Raw genomic sequence first — 21,294 nt, forward strand, 5'->3', positions numbered from 1 at the left:
ACCGTGCGGCCCTCTAGACTGGTCATGGTGCGGTCATCCAGGGCGCCAGGCTTCACGCCCGCTGCGTAGAGGCTCACATGCAGTCATCCATCTTGGACGCGGAATTAGGCTTTACGGAGGCTTCGAGATGTCATACGGAAGCTAACGACCCCGACATCACGCAATGAGCGTGGGTGAGAAAGGATATAAAGTGCCCAGGGTCGCGCTACACTGGCGCTCTCTGCCCACATCAACAGCACTACCATCACCATCACCACCATCAACAGACCCAGCAATCATGTCTCCTCCCACCGCCAACACCCCAGTGGCCACTGGCCTCATGCGCCTCGCCAGCCTGCCCAGCGAGGAAGATGCCCTCGCCGCCATCAAGACGTCCATCGACAACGGCAGCACCTACCTCAACGCAGCCGAGTTCTACGGCCCACCCACCTACGGCAGCCTGTACTTCCTGGCCAGGTACCTCGAGCGCCACCCCAAGGACGCCGGCAAGATCACCCTCAACGTCAAGGGCGCCCTCAACACCAGCACCTTTATGCCCGACGCCGCCCCGGACAAGACGCGGCAGAGCATCGAGAACTGTCTGCGCCTGCTCGAGGGTAGGGTCAAGATCCACCAGTTCGCCCCCGCGCGCGTCGACCCCGAGCACGACATCCTCGACACACTGGGCGTTGTCGACGAGTACGTCCAGGCCGGCAAGATTGGCGCCATTGGCCTGAGCGAAGCCTCGGAGACGACCTTGCGGCGCGTCGCCTCCAAGTACAAGGTCGCAACGCTCGAGATTGAGTTCTCCCTCTTCAGGACGGACCCCCTGAGCAACGGTCTGCTGGCCGCCTGTGCTGAGCTGGGCGTGACCGTCCTTGCCTACTGTAAGTTTGTGCCTCGTCCTATCTCCCTATTCGACTTCGCGGTGACAAGACTGACATGGCATCGCTAGCCCCTCTCGGAAAGGGCCTGCTCGGTGGCCAGTTCAAAAAGGTCGAGGACATCCCCGAGAACGATATGCGCCGGCATTTCCCCCAGTTCTCCGCGGACAACCTCGCCAAGAACCTCGAGCTCGTGCATGCTGTCGAGGAGCTGGCCCAGAAGAAGGGCTGCACCGCCGGGCAGATTGCCATTGGGTGGATTCTTGACGTGGCCAAGCGGCCCGGCATGCCCACCATCCATCCGCTCCAGGGCTCCAGCAATCCCTCGCGCATCAAGGAGAACCTGGCCGTCGTCGACCTCTCGGCTGAGGAGGTGGCCCAGATTGACGAGATCCTCAAGACCTTTGTTGGGGCGGGTAGCCGGTACCCTGAGCACTTGATGACTGTGGTGGAAAAGTAGGGGGCTCCAGTGTTTGGTTTCTTTACTATGTTCTCCCAAACGGTTTCGATCAGAAGTAGGACAAATAAGACGTTTGCTCATACGCCGAGATTCACCCTGTACAAACCAACCATCTCTAGTCTGTGCCCCGTGCTTGACCAAATTGACCGGCAGGGAATTGTCGGTGCTGCCATGGCTGCTGGCAAAGTCGGAACCTCTGCGTTCGCGTACACGAGGTAGGGCACTTTGGAGGAGGTCGAGTCCGTAGAAAGCCCAAGAGCGCCCAACAGGCCGCGATAGGCCGCGTTCATATCCTCGGTGGTGTTTGCAATATCGCCAGAGCCGTCGCCAACGGACTGACGCGCCAGGACCGTGTGCAACAAGGCGCCCTCAGCACTGCGTACCACTGCATGCCACGCAGACCAAGGGGTTTCGCCGACTCTGGCCACGTGGAGCATCTCAAGACTCGATGTCGCCAAGCCAGAAAGACCAATGTGGGCATGCCACTCGACAGAAGACTGCCGAGGGAGCTCCTCTACTTCCACCGAGAAGACCGGGGGCACGGCGCCAGCAGGCTCGTTTTGCTGCCGGAGTGGAAGAGCCTCCCAGTCGGGCAAGGGCACGGGCTTTGCTTGTGCTGACCCGTCCCCCAGGGTCATGTACTGCGGATTGTACTTGAGGTCCCATGGGTCAGGCCCGTCCTCAGCATCTTCCTCTCCGTCAGGTGAGCCATGGGCGAGCCACCAAGCGTCACCTGCCATCCTGGCATTGTCGGCCATATCCCCATCCGTGCCACAGCGTGCAAAGTATGCCACTGCGCTGGTCCAGTATTGTATCTTGAGCTCGGTGCCGATGCGCCAGAGATGCTGTAGTGACAAGACAACTTGAAGCTGTCGGGATGTGGGGGACGAGGGCGGCAGCTCCATCGACGCAGGGAGCAAGGGAATCTGGCCAGCGACAGACCAGGTGCGTAGAAGAGGGATGCCTCCCGCCGAGATGCCAATCGCCTGGCTATACGGTCCAATGTTCGCGGGCGCCCAGTACGATCTCGATTGCACGTGAAGACCGTGCCTCGAGGCGCCCTCCTCAGGCCTTGCATCCACTGTGAGGTATATGGCAATACTGCAGCCTGCGGGAAGAAGCTCGCCGCAGGAGATTGTGACTCGCGAAGGCGGATTCGGTCGCCGGAAAAGCTTGCCATAGTGTGCGTTCACCTTGGGAAAGTCGGCCATGTGACGGAGGACGATGACCGTGTTGGAGATGTGCTCGGGTGACAGGGAGTTCTGCGACAGGAGTTGGCCAATCTGCTCGACAACGTCCGCTGTCTCCTCCTCGATGCTCATGTCTGGACTCTTGCCCGCGCTCTTGGTGACGGCCCATTGCAGTAGCTCATTGACCCCTGTGACCTTGAACGACGCCTTCTGCAGCGCGTCCCATGACTTTCCGCCGTCGACCGGCGGTGAGTGTTGTGCATCCGAGTGTCCGGTCGTCAGAGAGCTCAGGATATTCTCAAATTTGAGATCCAAGAGATCCGGTTGCCTGGGTGGAGATTCATCTGCAGCGGCAGATCTGTCAACCACACGGGCGTCCTTGAGCAGCAGCCATGTCGAGCCACCTCCCTCGCGCACGATGCTCCGACTCTCCTCAGGCACATGAATGGCCTTGTTGAACAGCGCGGACGGTCCGCTCAGCACCAGCGTCTCGAACTCGCCGCCCTCCCCGAGGACGGCACCACCCGCCGCGCCAAACTTCCGCAAAGCTCCCTTGATGCCCTCGGCCCCGCCCACGCTGGACACCTGTTCCCAGAGGTGATCCTCGCCCAGCCCCGCGCTGGCCACCTTGATGATGCGTGCGTCCAGGCCCGCTTCCGCCATGTCCTTGAGGAGCTGGGCGTCGTCGGCCGGCTTGACGGGGGGCGGGAGCACGGGATACTGCCAGAGGTACGCCAAAGGTGTCAAGCCCAGCCGCAAGGCCACCGACTCGACGCGTGTCCGCTGATATGTCGATAGAATGGCACCAGCAGAGACGGCCTTGGCCTCAGGATGGTGCTCCATGACCGCTCGTAGCAGCGTCGTCATGGACTCTGCCTCATCGGATGCGTCGCCGTCCACGTTGCAGGCATAGTCACGTTCGTGATGTACGGCACTGCCCGTGATCGCTAGACGGTAGAGGGGCAGTCCGGTGGCGGCCGCGTAGAGCGGTATGATTTCATGCCCAACAGTCTGGTACATGAAGCTGTTCAGATCTGTCTCGGAAGGCGTGGCGGTAGACGGCGACGAGGACGGCGCGATGACCTGCACGTCGGACGAGGCGCCCTCCGCGGCAGGGCACAGGTTGGCCAGGGCGACGATGCGATGGCCATGCTGGACGCAGTGCAGCAAGCTGTAGAAGCTGTCTTTGCCGCCCGAGATGAGGGCGATGACCCCGAGGCCGTCGCTGGCCATGCTACCAAGGGCTGCGCGCTGTGAAGGAATGTGATTGAATTCGATGCGGCTCTTTGTCTTGGAGGACTGGTCAAGCTTTTGCTTTCTCATCAAAATGTGAGCTGTTCTTCCTGTGAAGACTGTCGATATTGTGGGGTCACGTGCATCCTCTCTCCCATCCAGACCTCAAGGCCAGACCAGCGCATACCTACGCAATGGACATTGATCATTGCACACATCTCAACATGAATTGATACTCCACGTCTTGGAACCACCCTGCGACGAGGTGACGGACTCGCCTCTGTCGGATATATACCCACTGTCGACACTGTAGTCCCAAAAGCAGAGGTGAGGGCCTCCTACTGGAGCAGCTTGTACCAGCTCTCGTCAAGATGGTCCCAGGTACGGCTGGATACAGCGAGCCTGGGTAGGTATCGCAATCTTCCTCTCAAGCTCGACAAGCTTCTGCCGACGACTGGCCAAGTTTATTATTAATGTTGAAACTTGAAGGACTGGGCCGGGGCTGCCACCACCTCCGAACGACCCATGCAAAATATCCCAGACATGTCAAGTGTCAACCGCGCATGATAATGATCGAAAGTTCCTACAAAGACGAAATCTCCCATAATTCTACGACCAACATCCAATCTCTCACACCTTGTCCCCCCGGGGGCGTCTGAAACCAACGTTGCAATTCTGAATTCAGACACACTGTACACACCATCTGCCGGGACATTGCGCCGCCTCGCGCCGCCGCGGCCCCGGTCCGCCTGCCAAATTGCAATCTCGCGGGACCAACACCCACTCTGCTCACCAGGGTTCCCAGGCACCTGGGTGCCCATGCTCGGGCCCTTCGAGGGCCTGGCCCCCCTGCCAAAGGACCCTCTGCTCATCACCGAGAAGCTTGAACCAGGTCAACGAACGATGTGTCTGTGCACCAAGCACAGACGCGTGACGGCAAATGGACGGTTCGTTCTCTTGTCGGATTTAGTCAGTACTATCTAACTATGCGGTGAGGCGGCACTGGACCAGGCTAGTGCCAACTTCCCCCAGTCAAAGAATGATACCTCACGGCGGCGACGAGATGATCACAATCAGTAGAATTTAGACGTGGCCATCCGAAACTCCGATCTCGACTGGACCCTGGACGAGCGCGAGGCACACACCGATTAGCGCCTCGTGGCGGGAATGACTTTGCCCACGGCAGGCTGGGCATGTCCAGGGTCAGGGTCCAGGAGTTTGTGTGAGGGTCTCGAAAAGTGTCGAGACATTGACATGCCAAGTATCAAAAAAAGCAGTGCGGTCACAGCGTGGAAACAGAGCATTCATTCATGGTGGCATCGTAAGTGAGCGTTGAATTCGTGACTGGCCAAAACGGCGCAGTCTATAGAGTATACGTACAGAAAGAGTTATCTCAATCGTCGCTATCCCGAGAGGCCTGTGACCGGCACAACTCCAAAAGGATAGCCAACGGCGATGAGGAACCCCCCTCAGAAAAGACTGGCAAGAAGGTGAAGTGAAGACACAGCAACGCGGACGCAAAAGAGACTTTTGCGTCCGCTCATCGTGCAAAATCCGCATGTCCGAGAGAAGAGAGAAGGTTTGGTGACCCAGCCCCCATATCCTTTCCTTTTCCCTCGGCACATTACAACGAGCGTAAAGGAAAGACAAAAAGCTGCCAGTGTTCCGTCATCCATGTGAAATGTTGGCCCACCATGTCGTCAAAGGCTCGCCAAAAATAACCGCCCCGAGAAAATCAAAATTGCGCGCAAATTCAAATGGCACAAGTAGAGAGACTTGTCCAATGCAAATGTCCATCGACGGCGAAAGAAGAGCCGATGATGTGGTTTTTTTTTTGTACTCCTCTACCCAACTGGGACCGCCCAGGATGATGTGTATGAACCCTAAGAACGCCAGAAGCCAAAGCGGCTGTCTGGACGTTTTGAAGAAATTGAAGCGTCGTGGTATCATGGAAGCGTTCTGACCACGGGTGACCAGATTGATGATTGTATTTCAAGGTGACCCTCTCAGTCGGAGCGCTTGCGCTTCTTGCCCTCATCAGCGCTGTCCTCGCTCGAGCTGCCGGGTACCTCAGCCGCCATCTGGAAGAGCACCTTGCCAAACTGCTGGTAGCTCTCGTCGTTCGCGGCCACTGAGCCAGGCATGGAGTCTTGCGGGTACACGTGGGGCACGTGCTCCCCTGTTTCACCGTTGAGGATGTTCATGACAATGGCACCAGAGCCGTGCGTGCGGGCGTGCTGGGCAAGATTGTCACTGCGGGAAAACTTCTTGCCGCAGTCGCCGCACTCAAAAGGCTTATCCTGGGTGTGGAGGGAGCGGTAGTGGCGCTTGAGATGTTCTTGCCGGCGGAAGCGGCGGTTGCAAAGCTCACAGACAAAAGTCTTAGAAGGGTCTTCGGTGAGCGATTGCTTGCGGCCGCGGCGGTTTGTGGGGGCAGGCGCATTGCCTTCTTCGGAGCCAGACGAGTGGTTGGACTCTGTGGCATCGGCGTCAGCCTGCTGGTGCTGCGAAGACTCCTCCTGCTGTGCCGGCTCGGCAGTCTGCTCCGTCCCGGCGGAGGCCATGTTGATGGAGGGGATAGATGCGCTGCTCTGCTTGTGCGACTTCTTGGTGCGCTTGGTGCGGTGGCTGTCCTCGGCGGTGACGGTGGAGGGGGGGCTAGGGATGGAGAATTGAAGGGCGTCTGAACCATCAAAAGTAAGATCCTCGTCCCCAATGAAGCTGCAGTGCCCGAGGGAGACAACCGATGAGCCAGTGCAGGCGCGGGGGCGCGTGATATCAGCAGCGTCTGTGTCGTCGAGGTTGACCAGGCTGTTGACAAAGTCCTCCTCCGACTCGAGATCCGAGAGGTCGGTGAAGGATGGCAGGTCGCCAGGGAGCTCAACCTTGAACTCAAATGAGGGCGCGCGCACGGCGGCAGGCTCGGGCTTGGGGTGCAGGATGCGGGCCTCTTCGTCGAGAGAAGCCTCGGGCGCCAAGGTCGAGTCCACAGAACCACCGGCCACAGTCAAGTGACGCGGATCGCAAAAGTCGACGTCTTGCTCAGAGCTGGTAGAGCGAGCATAGGGGGCAGGGGAGGGAGAGAGCGAGGGGCACGACGAAAAGGAGTCTGTGAGAGATGGCGCCTTTCCGATTTGGGACTGCAGGTACACTGATAGGCATGTTAGTCTCATATCCCGTCTATGTGCATATTGAGAAGTGTGGCTGTGGGTCTGACGCGACACTGGCCGCGAAACTGGTCCACTGTTTCGGCCAGCTCATGCACAATGTACTTGGCTGTTGGGCGAGATTAAATGGTGAAATTACTTACTGGGTGTCATGGGAGGCGAGCCACAGCTCGACAGATCGAGCACCGAAGTCTCAGCAGCTTCCAAGCTGTCCTTGGCCGTCTCATGCTCACCCATCCCGGAGAACATGGGGTTCATGGGAGTCTGGAGCGCCTCGAAGTTGTACGGGCTACCCACGGTGCTGCCCGAGGTCGACAGAGGCGGTGTCGCGGGAAAGTACGAGTCCATGTCTGTGTCCAGGAGGATGGCAGGCTTCTGCGCGCTCACAGGGCGGGGAGAGCCGGTAGGCGTGAGGACAGACGGTCCGTTGCTGTAGAGGGTGGGAGGCTGAGCATAGGCGCCACTCGAGGGAGCCATGGCATACATGCCCATCGGCTGCTGGTGGTGTGACTGTGGTTGTTGCTGTTGGGGTTGTGATTGTTGGTAGACAATGGCATTCTTGTAATAGACGGGAGCCTGTCCGAGCGAGGCCATCATGGGGGAATCCATTCTCGCAAGATCTGCCAATGGTCAGTCAACCCATTGTACTATGTTGACGAGGCTCAAGGGAGCTCCCATACCTCTGATCTGGTTTGTCGGTAGGTCGTGATTGTATTAAGCGTATTTATATATCGTAGTGTACAGTCGTATTTCTCGTCGGCAGATGCCAAAGGATGGTGGGGTCCGGTTCCTGGTGTATAAGAGAATGGACTGTCCTGAGTTGTTGTATACGTCGGACGTAGTGGTTGACCAAGGTGCTAAGGCTCGGGAAGACTTGAGTCGATGTCGAGCTCGTGTGACAGTAGCGAGTGCAAGTGCTTGTTGTCGTCGGAGGCGTCTTCAAGTAGGAAGGAGAGGCTAGGAATCTCAAGGGTTCCAAAGTATAAAAGCGCGAGCCAGTGAATAAAGAAAGGACCAGGAGGGCATGTATAAAAGAGCAAGATCACACAGAACCAAGGCCGACAAGAACAAGGGTGTCGATCATGGGCAAGAGATGAGGACGAACCGGTACTGGGGGACGGGGAGGCATGGAGGATAAGTAGTAAGTACCAGTGGCACAACGAGGGCCCGAAAGATCAACGTCCATTGATGGTGCTGGCTTGGGATGGTGAGCTGCCATTGCCTCGTTGCGTATCCATACCCATAATTACCCTCCACGCCCGTCTCACTCGAGCAGACCAGACCGGCAGGGGTGCGGACCAAGCCAGAGCAGGGTAGCCCGGGGATCCATCTGGCGGGCCAGACGGCTCAAGCCCCTCCAACCAGGAACCCCGGTCTTGTTCCCAGTGTCTGGGGCAAAAAGGAAACCCTCGAGAATACGCCTGGGTGGTGGGTGGACTCAAATACGGGACCGTCGTTCGAGTGGAAGGACGCCGATATTGGCTTGGAGGGTGTCGGAATAGTGCCTGGGCAGGCGTGTACGCTATAGAGGACGACTGTGATGTGTGTGCGAGTCCCGCAGAGAGCTAATACGTACATGTGGTGGACCATATGTATTTGCCATTCTTTCTTATTCTAGCCTACGGCACAGAAACTGGAGCTTGTTGTCTCTTTGCGCTGCGAGGAGAAGCCATTTGTTGGCATCAAGCGTGTTGGCAAGTTTTTGCGTCACGTCTTTCCCACGCTGGATGAATAACGAGCCGTCAAAGTTGACAGGTGCGCTGCCTATCCACAAGACCGTGGTGCTATTCATTACGAGCTCACGGCCTGTGCGTGTGGTGGGATGAGATCAAAGTGGATGGAAAATTGAAGGATGGCGCAGCGACAGGTACGAGGAGAGCCCAAGGTTCTAATTTGGGCACCGTGATGGAGCTCGAATGTCACTATCCATATTGAATAGTCGCGGAGGTACTTGACTCGACTAGACAGGCAGACATGCACAAACGCGCTTGCATAACAGCACGTATCCTGCTGGTTGGCAGGAGCTGGGTGCATGAGGCATGGTGGCTGCACGCGCGTGCATAACAAACAGTTCACTGGCTAGCACAGGAGCGAAGTGTGCGTGAGAGCGGGTCTGTTCAGGCTGCCTCTGGCTGCCCTTTGCGCCTTGCGCGGACACTTGCCTTGCATTACGCGCTTTTGTGCCGAGGTGGAACGCAAGCATTGGGATCCTGAGGTCTGATTGGGGAGGTTACTGCTGCTGGAGCGGCCACACAAAGTGCACAAGACATAGCTCTGCTCGCCATTGGCTCTTTGTGCGTGTGATTGTCTTGTGCAAACGCGGTGCACAGCCCGCTTGATCTTTCACAATCCTAATACGACCAGTCCCAGTGATATGTCGCCTACGAAGAAGAAGCGCGTTTCGCCCATTTTTGTTCTCGCCCGTCACTGACAATCAGCTGGCTGCACTGCGCTATCGTTGGTCTCTGGCGGCTACCCTAGCGACCAGTCAAAATCAAAGATGTTGAAATGTTGCCTCGTGATCCTCGCGGTCGTCGCCTTCAATGTGACAAGCAAGCCGAGCTGGCAAGCACAACCGAGTCCAGCGACGAGTGCGCTTCGGTGCCGGGATGCTCGTTCGATCGGCATTCAACAAGTCATGGTTATTAGTGGACAGCGATGACGACGGTGCTAGACACCTTGAGCCCAACCGTCTCTCTCTGAAACAGTTGGCAGCAGGTCGATCACAAACGAATTGTGCTCAACACAACTGACTGCCCAAGAACAATGTGGAAACTCATTTGCACTGCCCTCATGCATTATTCTGCTGTTTAGCTCGCAGTGTGCGTTGCTTGCTATAGGTAACTACTATGCGTAGGCTTGGTGAGGAGGTACATCCATCTCATAGTAGCTGCACACCACTCTGACACGCGTCCTGCTCCATCCATTCATTGCTGTAACATGAATATGGGATCTGGATCCAAGATGAACCACCTACCGCATACGGGCCACCACAGCCGGGGAGGGACATGGATAAAACATGGATTAATTTTGTGCGGCACGTCTGTCGGCCAGACTGGCTCTTGTGGAAATTACGGATGCAACGTGAGGAGAGTCCGTCTGTCGCTCACATGCATTAGCAGCACCGGCTGAGCAGCCTGAGCTCGCCTCCTGCGCTATGCGCACTTGTGCATGCCTCTCGTCTGGTCAGGTCCGAAGCGCAGCACACAAATCACAAAATTGAGCGACCCAGCCCGAGTCCGCCCACCACGGTCAGGCACGACGGACCAGTAGCGGCCCGTCTTCACGCTCCCCGATGGACGCGAGCACTTTACGCGGGATAGCCTACGCGGTCGGCCCACTGCTCCACGTCTGTCTGATACAACGATATTAGGGCCGGACAGAGGAGGCTGCGGATAGCGCGCCATCAACAGCTGCCAACATGGCCGCTGATTGACGTCGGCAGATATTTGGTCATGTGTCTCTTGGCCACTGCTGGGTAACGAGTGACAACGTGACGACCGGTTCAGCTGGATATTCGACTCGCGTTGAATAAAACAGAGTCAGGTGCTCGCGTGCTGCTGGGTCCAATAGATCCCCTGCCAGCGAGTCAGAGATGGCCTTAATTGGCCGTTTGGTGATTTAAGCGAGACGAAGAGTGGCCGCCAACGACAATAGGCCCAAATCAAGGGTCCGGGACGGTGCTTTCCCGTGCGCCTAGACGCGGAAATTTTCGTTGACTGCTTCTGAATGACAAGTAGTCCCATGTTTCGAGCGGAATGAAACAGCATTGACAGTGTCGCCGACGATGTCGAGATGCCATCGCCTTTGGCGTGGGCTAATGCAATGTGCCCCCATGCCTCGATCAAAGGTGGATCGTAGACAATCTCGTTGCCCAATTCATATTCAGTTAAGTTAGATTGTGGGATTCCTTCAAAATCGCTTCCACGCCAAATCCACTAGCAAGCATCACCGCTCGTTGACAGGCGACCTACAAGCCACTAAACCAGACTAATCAGCAGAACGCCGGCAGATCACCTTTCTTCTTTTGATTTCACAATTGTCGGTGTTTGCCCTCGGTATTCGGCCGCATCTGCGACAAACCACAAGTCGACAGCAAATCCTTTGGATCCCGGCCCTATTCCTCAAGAGATCAAGCACGCAGCTTGCTAAGCTATGGTGGGTTAGGCTTAGGCATAGCTCACAAAACCTTGTACGCTAGATCCGGCAGTGTCTACCACATTGCTATCTACGCGATGCTAACTGATGCCTTGTTGGATTGTGGTGGAGGTACGTAGATACGTACGTAGTCACATCATCGTCCTCCTCGTACGTGGGGGGTTGTCCGGGACTGATTCACCTGACGACTGATACTTGACGCTTCTCATTACGTCAAGTACAGATATCAGCATGAATGGATGTCATGTCTGCCCCATTTGCCACGGCGCTACTTGGTACGCATTAATTACTGTGAGCGCGGACGAAGAGCATCGACATTTTGCACGAGTAAGTGAAAGAGATAGTCTGATTCAGTAGATCTTCTTCTAGAGACGTTGTCATTCTGTGGGGTCCTGTCCAGTCTCCAGAAGACCCAAAAGGACGGATATTTAGACCAGCCTTCCGGGTAGCTCCCCATTGGCTCGTACCATTGGCGTAACCTGAAACTTTGGCTCTGCATAAGAGGATGTGCGGACAGAGATAATGCTCGGCCGCACTTGCACATCACGCAGAGCCGGCGCGGTGCTGGCCTAGAATTGTGCCGTTGTGTGACGAAAGGTGGAGACAGACTGGCCCCTCCGCTCGTTTGTGAATTGTGATGGGCGGTATGGATATGCAGCAATTGGTACCTGCATCTGGCGTGCTCCAAAGAACCGTGCCTGGCCTGCTTGAAGTGCGAGGCTGCATGTACGTACAAGCCTGCATTGAGCCTATGCATAAGTTCTTCGCAACCAGGGTTGGTTTCATCCATGCGGGCTCTTGCCCGTTTCGATCAGTGCTGCCTACTTATGCACGAGCGCTGCCGCGCCTGCACGCGTGGGACGAAATTGTGATAGCACTTCGCTCGGCAGGTGCATCATTCGTCGATGCATAATTACTGCAACCACACTTGCTGCTGAAGACGGCGCTTTGGTCGACGTGTTCCTGCCACGGTACATCGTCCCCATTGTATTTCGGCAGACAGCGAATACCGTACGCTGTCACCGCTTCATCGTCATCACACAGGACAATCGTCAATCCCCATCTACGTCTCTCCAGTCTCCAGATTGTCAATTTTCGGCTCATGTCCCTTGATAGGGCCTCTATCCAACCGCTGCAGCACGCTTTCCGTCGTCCACGAGGGTGCATGAGTGCAATGCAGGTACAGACTCCAGAGCCAACAGTCAGCCACTCCAGCTGCACCGTTCCCAACACGAACCCGCTACTGCAGGAACGACTGCTCACTGGTGACTGGTGAGTGGCGGCTTGGAATTGCTCCCCGACTCGCTTTGCCTCGTCGTTGATGCAAGCCAGTCCAGTCAGTGTGCCCTGGTTGAAGTTGGGACACTTTCTTACCCAGCCGACGGCCCATGCAACCATGTTCCCCGGCGCCGTCCTCGTCGGTGCACAGACAGTTACGCCCCCAGTCCGGGATCCACTGATACTTCAGGGCCAGATCATCCCAGCCTTGGGCGCATATCGGCGCCGGCTTCACTACGCTAGCCCAGGTTCTACCCACTGATCCTCGCCTCGCCAATTCAACAAGAGATTAACTAGTTTGCCGTCGTTGAAGCCTACTGCTAGTCACGAACATCAATTGATCACCGCACAGCTGCCTAGCGCGGTTGCGACGGTGACTCTTTCTTGTTCTGTTCCCGCTGTTTGCCTGCCGTCAAGCTTGAATGAATCTCGCAAATCTTTGTGGGGAGCAGATTCGAGACACAAAGCAAGGATGCAGTCCTGCAGTCGAGCCACGTTCGCTGCAGTCCCACTCATGAGCAGAGGCTGCAGAGCTGTCAAAAAAAATCGACATGGATGAGAGAGTCTGGGACTGGGAGTCTGGCACAACCCTACTGCGCTGGGTAAGCTGCCCGGTCCATCCAATTCGCCACGTTGGTAGTCCGCAATGTGACCTCGCTTCCCAGAAAGGCAATGACAGTTTATCAGAGCCCAGAGGTCTCTCTCTCAGTCTCTCCGTCTGAGGACTTGGATGGCTCCGCAGGCACCGTACCAGCAAGAGCGGAGTAGGCCACCCAAAGAAGGTCTCGTTTCCGACCCTGATCTCCCCCAGATTCATGGGTGTCTCCATTCGCGCCGATAACAGAAATCGCCACTGAACCCTCGAAGTAGAGCTTGGCGCAAGTCATCGGAAAGCTATTACACTTCTGTTGCGCACGTTGACCTCGCCGGCTCGCCCAACGTCGGCTGCTTTCAGTGGCCGTATTAGGGCAGCGTGCCACACTCAACCACTTCAAGTTCCTGTGCCGGCTCTTGTCGATGCACGTGCTTTGTCTCTCGGCTGCTGGCAGACCACAAGTCCACAACGACATGCCAGTATTTCACTCATGGCAATCAGAATTCAGTTGCTTCGATCTGTGGTAAGGACCGTGAGGAAGGCTGCAATTGGCCTGTCCTGGTCCTTGGGAGATAGTACCCTGGTTCCCGGGGCCATTCCGCTGGCTCGGACCACCGTAGCCTGACGTTGGCAACTACCTATCTAATTACAGACTAATCGGCCGAGCGAGTGCTCGGTGCTCCATTACCCTCGAGCACCTCCATCCATGGTATTTCACTCGCCTCCCCGGGCCCAGATGCGCGGGCAAACTTCCACAGCTTTCCGTCACTCGTTCTGGGGTCTTGCATTCTCGCCCAGTCTTGGCCCGTTCTGCAGCCTGGCCGCTAATATTATCGCACAGACCGAGGTTGGGGTGGACTGCGGCGCCCACCACCGGCCCTTGTCGCGGCCGCATGACGGTTGAGACGATTCCCGAACTAGCGCAGGAACTCGGAAGCGGGCTTGTCGTCTGTTGGACCAATTGGACCAGCAAGCGGTTCGCGCATCCTTGCCCTCGTGGGGTCGTGGACCTTCCAGAAAGTTTCAAAGGGACCGAAGCTTCTGAAACCTGGGCCTCAGGCATGCATACAATACGTACTTGGTAGGTATCGTACCAAGTATAGGCACGTGCTGTACTCCGTAGGCCACGGCGAAAGTAAGCACGACCAACGACATCATCGTGGCTTGCATCAGCGCAGCCTTCGGAACCGAAGTCCTTTGCTTTGGCGGTACGCTTGTACGTCCCTCATGTGGTGGCAACATGAGTGAAAATCTCGCATTTTCGGGTTCAACTCTTCTGGAACAGACGGCTCACGGAAGGCGTTGGCAGCGAGCAAACTCTGTACAGTACTCACTCGCCGACCTACCCCATCCTCGCAGCTGTCGGCGAGCAGCAGTCCTTGAGCTACGCGGCTCATATATGGCTGTCGACGCTGGAGAGCCCAAGCCGAGTCGGGCCCTTGACGCCTAAGATCATTGGGATCGTGCGGCAAGTCGATGTTTGTCACTGGCGGCTGCAGAGTAACTTTCGTTGAGCTTGACTTCGAGGCCGAGGTTTGGCACGGACCATTCGCTCGGCGAAGCTGCCATCGCACCAACTTGAAGCGATGCGTTGCTTGGGCCCCAGCCCTTCTCCGCGCGTCCTTGACGGCAATGCGTTATGATCCGAAACAGTGGCATGGGAATGAAGCGGACGAAATCCAGATCGCCGGCGGCACATCATGTCTAAGATGACGAGGCTGTGGGGGAGGTTCTTAGCCGCGGATGTAGGGCGTGTCTGAGACATGAGTTCAGACCCTACGACAAGCAGCTCTGCCACCTGTGATCGCTTCCATCGGACACGAACCTGCGTGAAGGCGGACGTAGGGCAACATACTTGCTGTCACCGTCTATGATGAGGGCCTCTCGCATACAAGCCATTGGCCTTCGTCACTGGTCAGCCTACGTCGCCTGCCCGTACAGCACTGATGATCTAGACACCCTCAGCTCAGAGGAAAGTTGTCTGCACGTCTTCATGCACGGGGCGCCCTTCAGTGGTGCATGCCACTTTTGTTTCTTGCAGGTATGCTCCAAACCCTTCTCTCATGCCTGCCGCTTCGCCACTGGATCAACGAAAAGCGGTTTGCTCAGGCTGGTGGTCAAGGCCACAAGTACTGGGAGACAAATGGAGGCTGCCGAGTGTCGAGGCGTCACCACAGGGTATATGCAGCGGACGCTACTACACGATGGATTCGTTGCTATGACGGCTGTACGCCTATGAAGTGCGATGGCCATACTACTATCCCGCCCTTACGTCGTGACCAAGCACCGCATATGTAAGCCCATGCGGTTGGCAATGCCATGGCGAAAACCCTCTGGTGTCGCTAGGACACCACAGTCGGTCGTATGATCAATACTTGTAGGCAAGTAGAGACACTGTGTTTCTACTGTTGGTCAATGCCCAACCTAGGTGAGTTTGCGCCTGATAAGAGCAGTGGTGGTTTGGTGGACGTCTGCATCGCCCACACAACCAAAGAGCTGAGGTGGTATTCAACGACCCTCTTTTGTGTCTGGACGATGTATAAATTGGAAGTCGAAATAAAAACCAAAAGTTCAACTGCAATGGAGTGAGGGCAGCATGAGCCGACAATGTACAAATGCTACAGCAAGATAGAGCATTTGTATGTCTAGGGTAGGTATCAGACTGATGCTCCCATTCCCAGCCACATGTTTTTACGCCACAAGCCCCAACCTCCCCTATGCCAGTGCTAGGCCTAGGCCCGACACAGCAAAAGCCTTGCTAAAAAGTATTGTTTTCCAGCGTATTCCTGGGCAATTCGATGTTGACCCTGGTTAAGCTCCACTTTGAGTTTGGCGCGCCCAGATTTCGGAGTCATGCGGACCTGCGAAGCCACGTCAATGACGACCAATGTCGAGAGCGTCGAGAGGCATCTGCATGAGGTGGCTGGGATCGTGGTTGATTGATATACCCAACCAGCCACTTCGAGGCCCAATCTTCCACGTTCCTCTCAAAGACACACACTTGCCGCTCCTCTTCTGATCGAAGCACGTACGGATACACACACAGTCTCTCTCTGCCTTCCCCAAGACACAGTACTGTGGCTCCCAGACCAGCAACCAGCCAACACAGTACTATATCCACCACATACCACAATGCGGAATCTCTGGCGAAGCGGGCTTGGTGTACTGGGTGGCCTGCTGGCTAGCACAGTAACTGCCCAGACATGGACAGACTGCAATCCCTTGAACAGTGAGTCCTTCCACCGTCGATCATGTGCGATCACGACTGACCCATGGTAGCCGAGTGTCCAGCCGACATCGCCCTCGGCATGACCATCAACGTCGACTTCACCAAAGGCGAGGTCAACTCCTTCGCCGCATCCGGCTCACCGACGTACGACGACCAAGATGGCGCACAATTCACAGTCGCGCAAGGAGGCGACGCGCCGCAACTGGGATCACTCTTCACCATAATGTTTGGCCGCGTCGAAATCACAATGAAGGCAGCGCCCGGCGCGGGTATTGTCTCCTCGCTGGTACTGGAATCCGACACCCTGGACGAGATTGATATCGAATGGCTGGGCGGTTCGCCAGACGAGATGCAGAGCAACTACTTTGGCAAGGGCCAGACGACAACCTACAACCGCGGGCAGTTCCACGACGTCAAGAACACGCAGTCCGACTGGATCACCTACACCATCGACTGGACGAACGAGCGCATCGTGTGGATGGTCGACGGCACCGTCGTTCGCCAGCTAGGCTACGACGACGCCGAGGACAACCAGTACCCGCAGACGCCCATGCAGGTCAAGTTCGGCGCCTGGGCCGGCGGTGACCCCAACCACAACCCCTCCGGCACCGTCAAGTGGGCGGGCGGCCCGACCGACTACAGCCAGGGCCCCTTTACCATGAGCGTCCAGAAGCTCTCCATCACCGACTACTCCACGGGGAAGAAGTACAAGTACACCGACAACTCGGGGTCCTGGCAGTCCATCGAGGCCGAGGACGGCGAGGTCAACGGCAACATTGACAACAAGGACGCCATCACCGTCACAGCCACCGCCGAGGGATCGGCCATGACCGAGGACGCCTCCGTCCCCGTCGGGGGTATCGCCGATGACGGCAGCTCGGCGACGGCCACGCAGACGGGATGGCCTTGGGATGGGAGCTCGAGCCCTACCGATAGCGCCATCCCAGAGGGTTGGGTTATGACCGACGAAGGCAAGCTGCTCCCCAGTAGCTCGCCGAGGATACAGGCGCCCCAGACGGCGATGCTTCTCCTCGCGGCCCTGCTGGGCGCCTTTGTCGTGGCGCAATGACTGCCGCGACCTGCGAGCTGGCACGGCATCTGAGCTGCACAACAAATCATCAATAAGAAAACGTGGCGTATGGTGGAATGGAGGGATTTCAGCTTAGGGAGCGATGGCAATATTCTGGGCCACAACAGGGACCCAAGAACTCTGGTTGCTCGGATTTGCTTTTACTGCATTTGGCAAGGTTGCATGGCATGGTTTTGGCGCATCTGGGATTCGGACTCATTGATCAGCATTTACGGATTGGCGGCATGTTACACATATATATAATAGAGTTGAGGTGCCTGCTGCACATTCTGCAAGGTGTATATATAAGGATATGGATGGGCAGCACGAGAATCATTGTTGATATTAATGAAGACAAGTCCACTGCTGGATCTTGTTGCATACTTTGCCTCGCACACGTCGCCTGCATACCGGCCAACCTTGTGTAAACAATATCATCAAAGCTCAGATTGTTATATTGTATATGTCTCTGGCAAGCCTCGCGGTTCAAATACCAGCTTCACGGTGCTTCCATCCAAAATCAAGTCTTGCCCGGGTCTACTCTTGCTCACCCAACTCTACGATACTCGTTGCGCTTCCCATGCTCCTGATATATGATGCAGCCGTCCCACGACATCACCCACGCGCGCCCACAGTGTAAACCGATACCACGTCGGGAATAGATTGCATCTTGTCCATGCTAAGCTCGATGCATGCCTTTCGTTTGGAAGCGATCCTATGCAAGTCGCCTGTCCGATGGCCAAAATCTAGAACTCCCAATCTTCGTTATCCTCAACGGTTTGGATCGCCCAGTTGAACTTGTCCCGCAAGGTCTTGGAAAAGATCTTCTCGATAGGGACGTCGAATTTCTTGCAGAAGACCACGGACAATCGAGGGTCGATATAGTTCTGTGCCATGTTAGTCTCCATCTTCATTTGATCGGGTAAGTTGACTCACGATTTTGGATGTTCCCAAGGCAACTTCCTTGTTCCCATCACGATCCGCAGCCTGCAATTCTATCGTCTTGATGCGGTCCTCGTTCTTCTCGATGCTGGCAATGAATTTTTCGACAGTCGGGCTTCGGCCTTCAGCCTCGACTTTGTTGTCCTTGTTCTCCTTCTTGAACTTGGCCTCGAGGTCTTTCAAAGCCCGGAGACGCTCTTTGAGCTCCTTCTCGGGATGGGGCTTCTCCTTGTCTGCCTTCCGCTTCTCGTTCTCCTTTTCGAATTTCTTGGTAATCTTGACGCGCTCCTGCTCTACTAGCCATTCTTGATGTTCCTTAATCCACTCGTCGGTCAAATCTTCATCGCGCTCGAAAAAGGCAGCACCCAGTTTCTTGCGCTGGGTCTTGTCAAGATCAAGAATCATCTTCTTCATGCGCCAGTTCTGATACTTAATACCCTTGATCTTGTCGCCAAGCTTGGCCATCTGCGACTCATGGGCAGCACCGACACTTCTCTTGTGGTTGCAAAGAATTGCGACCTCTCGGTTGGCATCGTTGTAGAGTTTCACCTTCTCCGCAATAGTACCCCGTGCACGGGGATCCTTATCAAGCTTCTTAAGTTCCTGAGACATGGTGTAGGACGCATTGTAGGTACGGAAGACCTTTGCGGTCAAACCCGGCATGTAACTTGTCAAATGCTTGTTGAGTTGGGTCGTCTGCGAATTGGTCAGTAAGCCACAAAGGCACAAGGGTAGGACGGACTTACGCTCAACCGGTCAAAAATATCGTCGCCCTCCCCCTTTGGCGGTTTCTTGAAGATCTTAAGATTCTTGAAGATCTGCGGATCCACCTCGGAGGTCTCGTGGTAGCGGATACTGTCTTTGCCCAGGAAATCAAAGGTCACCTTGTTGGGTGGCGTTAAGGTGATGTGCTCAAACTTGAGAGAGCAGCAACCGACAGTCTCCGCCTCGTTTTCAGCGTCCTTCTCGTTGCCTGCTCTGAGAGCAAGCTTGTCGATGAAGTACATGGCAGTCGCCCGTTGGCGATCAGCGCTGAGCTCCGACTTGAGATCCTTGGTATAATCCTTCCGAATCTTGTCGATGTGCTTCTTGAGCTCACGCGCCTTCTCAAACTTCTTCATGTCGCTCATGCCTTTGATGGCGCTGTTGGCAGCAAGCATCACATACTTGTGAGCACCGTTGATGTTTTCTTTCCACATGGCGACCCACGTTGCTCCTTGTTCGTGAACGACCTTGCCCCATTTGTGACCAGCCGGTGGAGTGGGAACCTTTGCGTCCTTGCCGATGTTGATTGTGACTTGCTCGGGATAGACTCGAGTCTTGACCTTACCGGTCTTGGGGTGCTCGCCACGGCCTCGAAACAAGCCAGGAGGTTCGACACGAGGGTTGCCAAGCAATTCTTTCCGACCGTCCCAGATGCAGTGAAGGTAGGGCGCCTCCGCCTCGTCCTTTGCTTTCTTGATGGCGGCCTTCTCTTCTTTCGACTTGTTCTTCCGGGCCTCGTGCAGAGGGCCCAGGTAGTCGACCATGGGCTGGAAGTCGCACTTTTCGAGGCTGGTAAAGGTAACCTTCTTCCCATCTTTAGTTGTAGCACCATATTTCTTGACGTAGTCTTTGAAGTCGTTGAAGAAGTTCTCCCGGAACTGCGGTTTGTTCAAATTGTCCACAGAATTAGTGATGATCAAATGAACCCAGAAGCTAGCGACTTCTTCCGCTTCGATGCTGAGATCAATGGGCTCTCCGTCGTAGCGCATCTTGACATGCTTTGGCATCGGCTCGTACTCGGGAGGGAAAATGACACCGTTGTGTTCAAGCGTATGCCACTTGATGGAACCATCGCCCATGCTCTCGGCGTTCCACCAAGCAAACTTCTCTTCATCCTCGACGTCTGGAGTTTCGGTCTTGGCCTTAACCTTCTTGTTGGACGCAGTGGTTGCCTTGGCTTTCTTGGGCGCAGCCTTGGTCTTCTTTATCGGTGCATCTGAATCGGACTCTTCCTTCTTCACACCGTTGGACTTGCGTTTTGCATGGGATGCGGCGCCGTTGGACGGACGGCTCTTGGCGATCGGCTTGTCGTCGTCATCGGATTCATCCTTGACAACCTTCTTGGCTTTGGTTTTCGCATCCTTCGCTCGGATTTGCTGGGCTTCCTTCGCAGCAGCCTTCTCGATGGCGCTCTTCTTCTTCGACAGCTTGACATTGAGGGGAGTGTCGTCGTCAGAGGAGGTATCGGGAAGAGCCGTCTCTTTGTACGAGGGTGGCATCTTCTTGCTCTTCAAGGGCGCATCGTCGGAGTCCGATGCGGCGTTGTTGTTGCCATTGGTCTTGGTCCGCTTCGCCTAACACTGGTCTGAGTACATAGTTGCGACGACAATCTTGTTGCATCTTCAAAACGTACCAGAGGCTGATCATCTTCGCTCCCTGAGTCATCCTTGTACGTGGGCTTGGAGATCGAGGGCCGCGACTTGCGCTTGTGGCCATTTGTCACCGGCTCGTCGACGTCCATCGCATCCTCCACTGGCCCATTCCGTATGGAGATGCCAGGCGCCATGGCCTTATCGTTAGGCAAAGACTTGTCAAGGCGTGCGTCCTCGGCGGGGGAAATTTTCTCATTCGACACTAGATTGCGAGGGCGAATCAGTCGACGTTCAAATCTCATGCAGGATGCGCCCCAAGAATTTTTGAGATAATAAGGAATGATGAAAGCTTCGGTGTGTAACAAGAGCTAGTAGGGAAAAAAAAGATGCGGTTGAGACTTTGGGTGGGCCAAGCTTTTGGGTGACCGTCTGGAGTCTATCCTAACGCGTTCCTCACATTCGCAGACAGGAGCGCGCAAGACATGCTGACGAGTGACAAGAGGCGCAATGCAGGACTTACAGTGCCCATTGCTCTTCACCAGAGGCTGGTCATCATCTGAGTAGGCAGACGACATCTTCGCTACTCGTGGTGACTGTAGCGTCGTGAAAGTAGAGATCGGAGCGAAAGGTGGTTGAAATGACGTGTGAACGGCAGCGAATGGAGTTCGTAGTTGGATGCGCAGTCGTAGCGGCAAGTTGGAGATGCTGAGAGATCTGCTAATGGTCAAGAGGTGGATGAACCACCTCGTTGGG

General features: G+C 55.8%; 5 protein-coding genes across 5 annotated transcripts; 2 read left to right on the forward strand and 3 right to left on the reverse strand.

The window, feature by feature from the left end:
* Positions 1 to 277: 277 nt before the first annotated feature.
* On the forward strand, positions 278 to 1,323 carry F5Z01DRAFT_671453 (NADP-dependent oxidoreductase domain-containing protein; the record flags this gene model as incomplete). Its single annotated transcript, XM_046264699.1, has 2 exons — positions 278 to 866; positions 935 to 1,323. 2 exons carry the CDS (start codon positions 278 to 280, stop codon positions 1,321 to 1,323), a joined length of 978 nt encoding a protein of 325 aa, XP_046120930.1.
* A 77-nt stretch (positions 1,324 to 1,400) lies between these two features.
* Positions 1,401 to 3,746, reverse strand: F5Z01DRAFT_616918 (uncharacterized protein; the record flags this gene model as incomplete). The annotated part of the gene is made up of 2 exons (XM_046260943.1): positions 1,401 to 3,551; positions 3,597 to 3,746. 2 exons carry the CDS (start codon positions 3,744 to 3,746, stop codon positions 1,401 to 1,403), a joined length of 2,301 nt encoding a protein of 766 aa, XP_046120931.1.
* A 1,783-nt stretch (positions 3,747 to 5,529) lies between these two features.
* F5Z01DRAFT_445275 (uncharacterized protein) lies at positions 5,530 to 7,768 on the reverse strand. The gene is made up of 3 exons (XM_046259805.1): positions 7,594 to 7,768; positions 7,057 to 7,533; positions 5,530 to 6,897 (listed from the first exon to the last, which is right to left on the reverse strand). The coding sequence occupies exons 2-3, from the start codon at positions 7,520 to 7,522 to the stop codon at positions 5,753 to 5,755; spliced, it is 1,611 nt and encodes a 536-aa protein (XP_046120932.1). The 5' UTR covers positions 7,523 to 7,533; positions 7,594 to 7,768; the 3' UTR covers positions 5,530 to 5,752.
* An 8,308-nt stretch (positions 7,769 to 16,076) lies between these two features.
* On the forward strand, positions 16,077 to 17,242 carry F5Z01DRAFT_617333 (concanavalin A-like lectin/glucanase domain-containing protein; the record flags this gene model as incomplete). The annotated part of the gene is made up of 2 exons (XM_046260970.1): positions 16,077 to 16,173; positions 16,224 to 17,242. 2 exons carry the CDS (start codon positions 16,077 to 16,079, stop codon positions 17,240 to 17,242), a joined length of 1,116 nt encoding a protein of 371 aa, XP_046120933.1.
* Positions 17,243 to 17,988: 746 nt separating this feature from the next.
* F5Z01DRAFT_617278 (uncharacterized protein) lies at positions 17,989 to 20,843 on the reverse strand (the record flags this gene model as incomplete). The annotated part of the gene is made up of 4 exons (XM_046260966.1): positions 17,989 to 18,129; positions 18,179 to 18,880; positions 18,931 to 20,523; positions 20,583 to 20,843. The coding sequence occupies 4 exons, from the start codon at positions 20,841 to 20,843 to the stop codon at positions 17,989 to 17,991; spliced, it is 2,697 nt and encodes an 898-aa protein (XP_046120934.1).
* Between the last annotated feature and the right edge of the window lie 451 nt (positions 20,844 to 21,294).

This window comes from Emericellopsis atlantica (genome assembly GCF_019669845.1).
Source record: "Emericellopsis atlantica unplaced genomic scaffold F5Z01scaffold_5, whole genome shotgun sequence".
In the NCBI taxonomy this organism is placed as follows: Eukaryota; Fungi; Ascomycota; class Sordariomycetes; order Hypocreales; family Bionectriaceae; genus Emericellopsis; species Emericellopsis atlantica.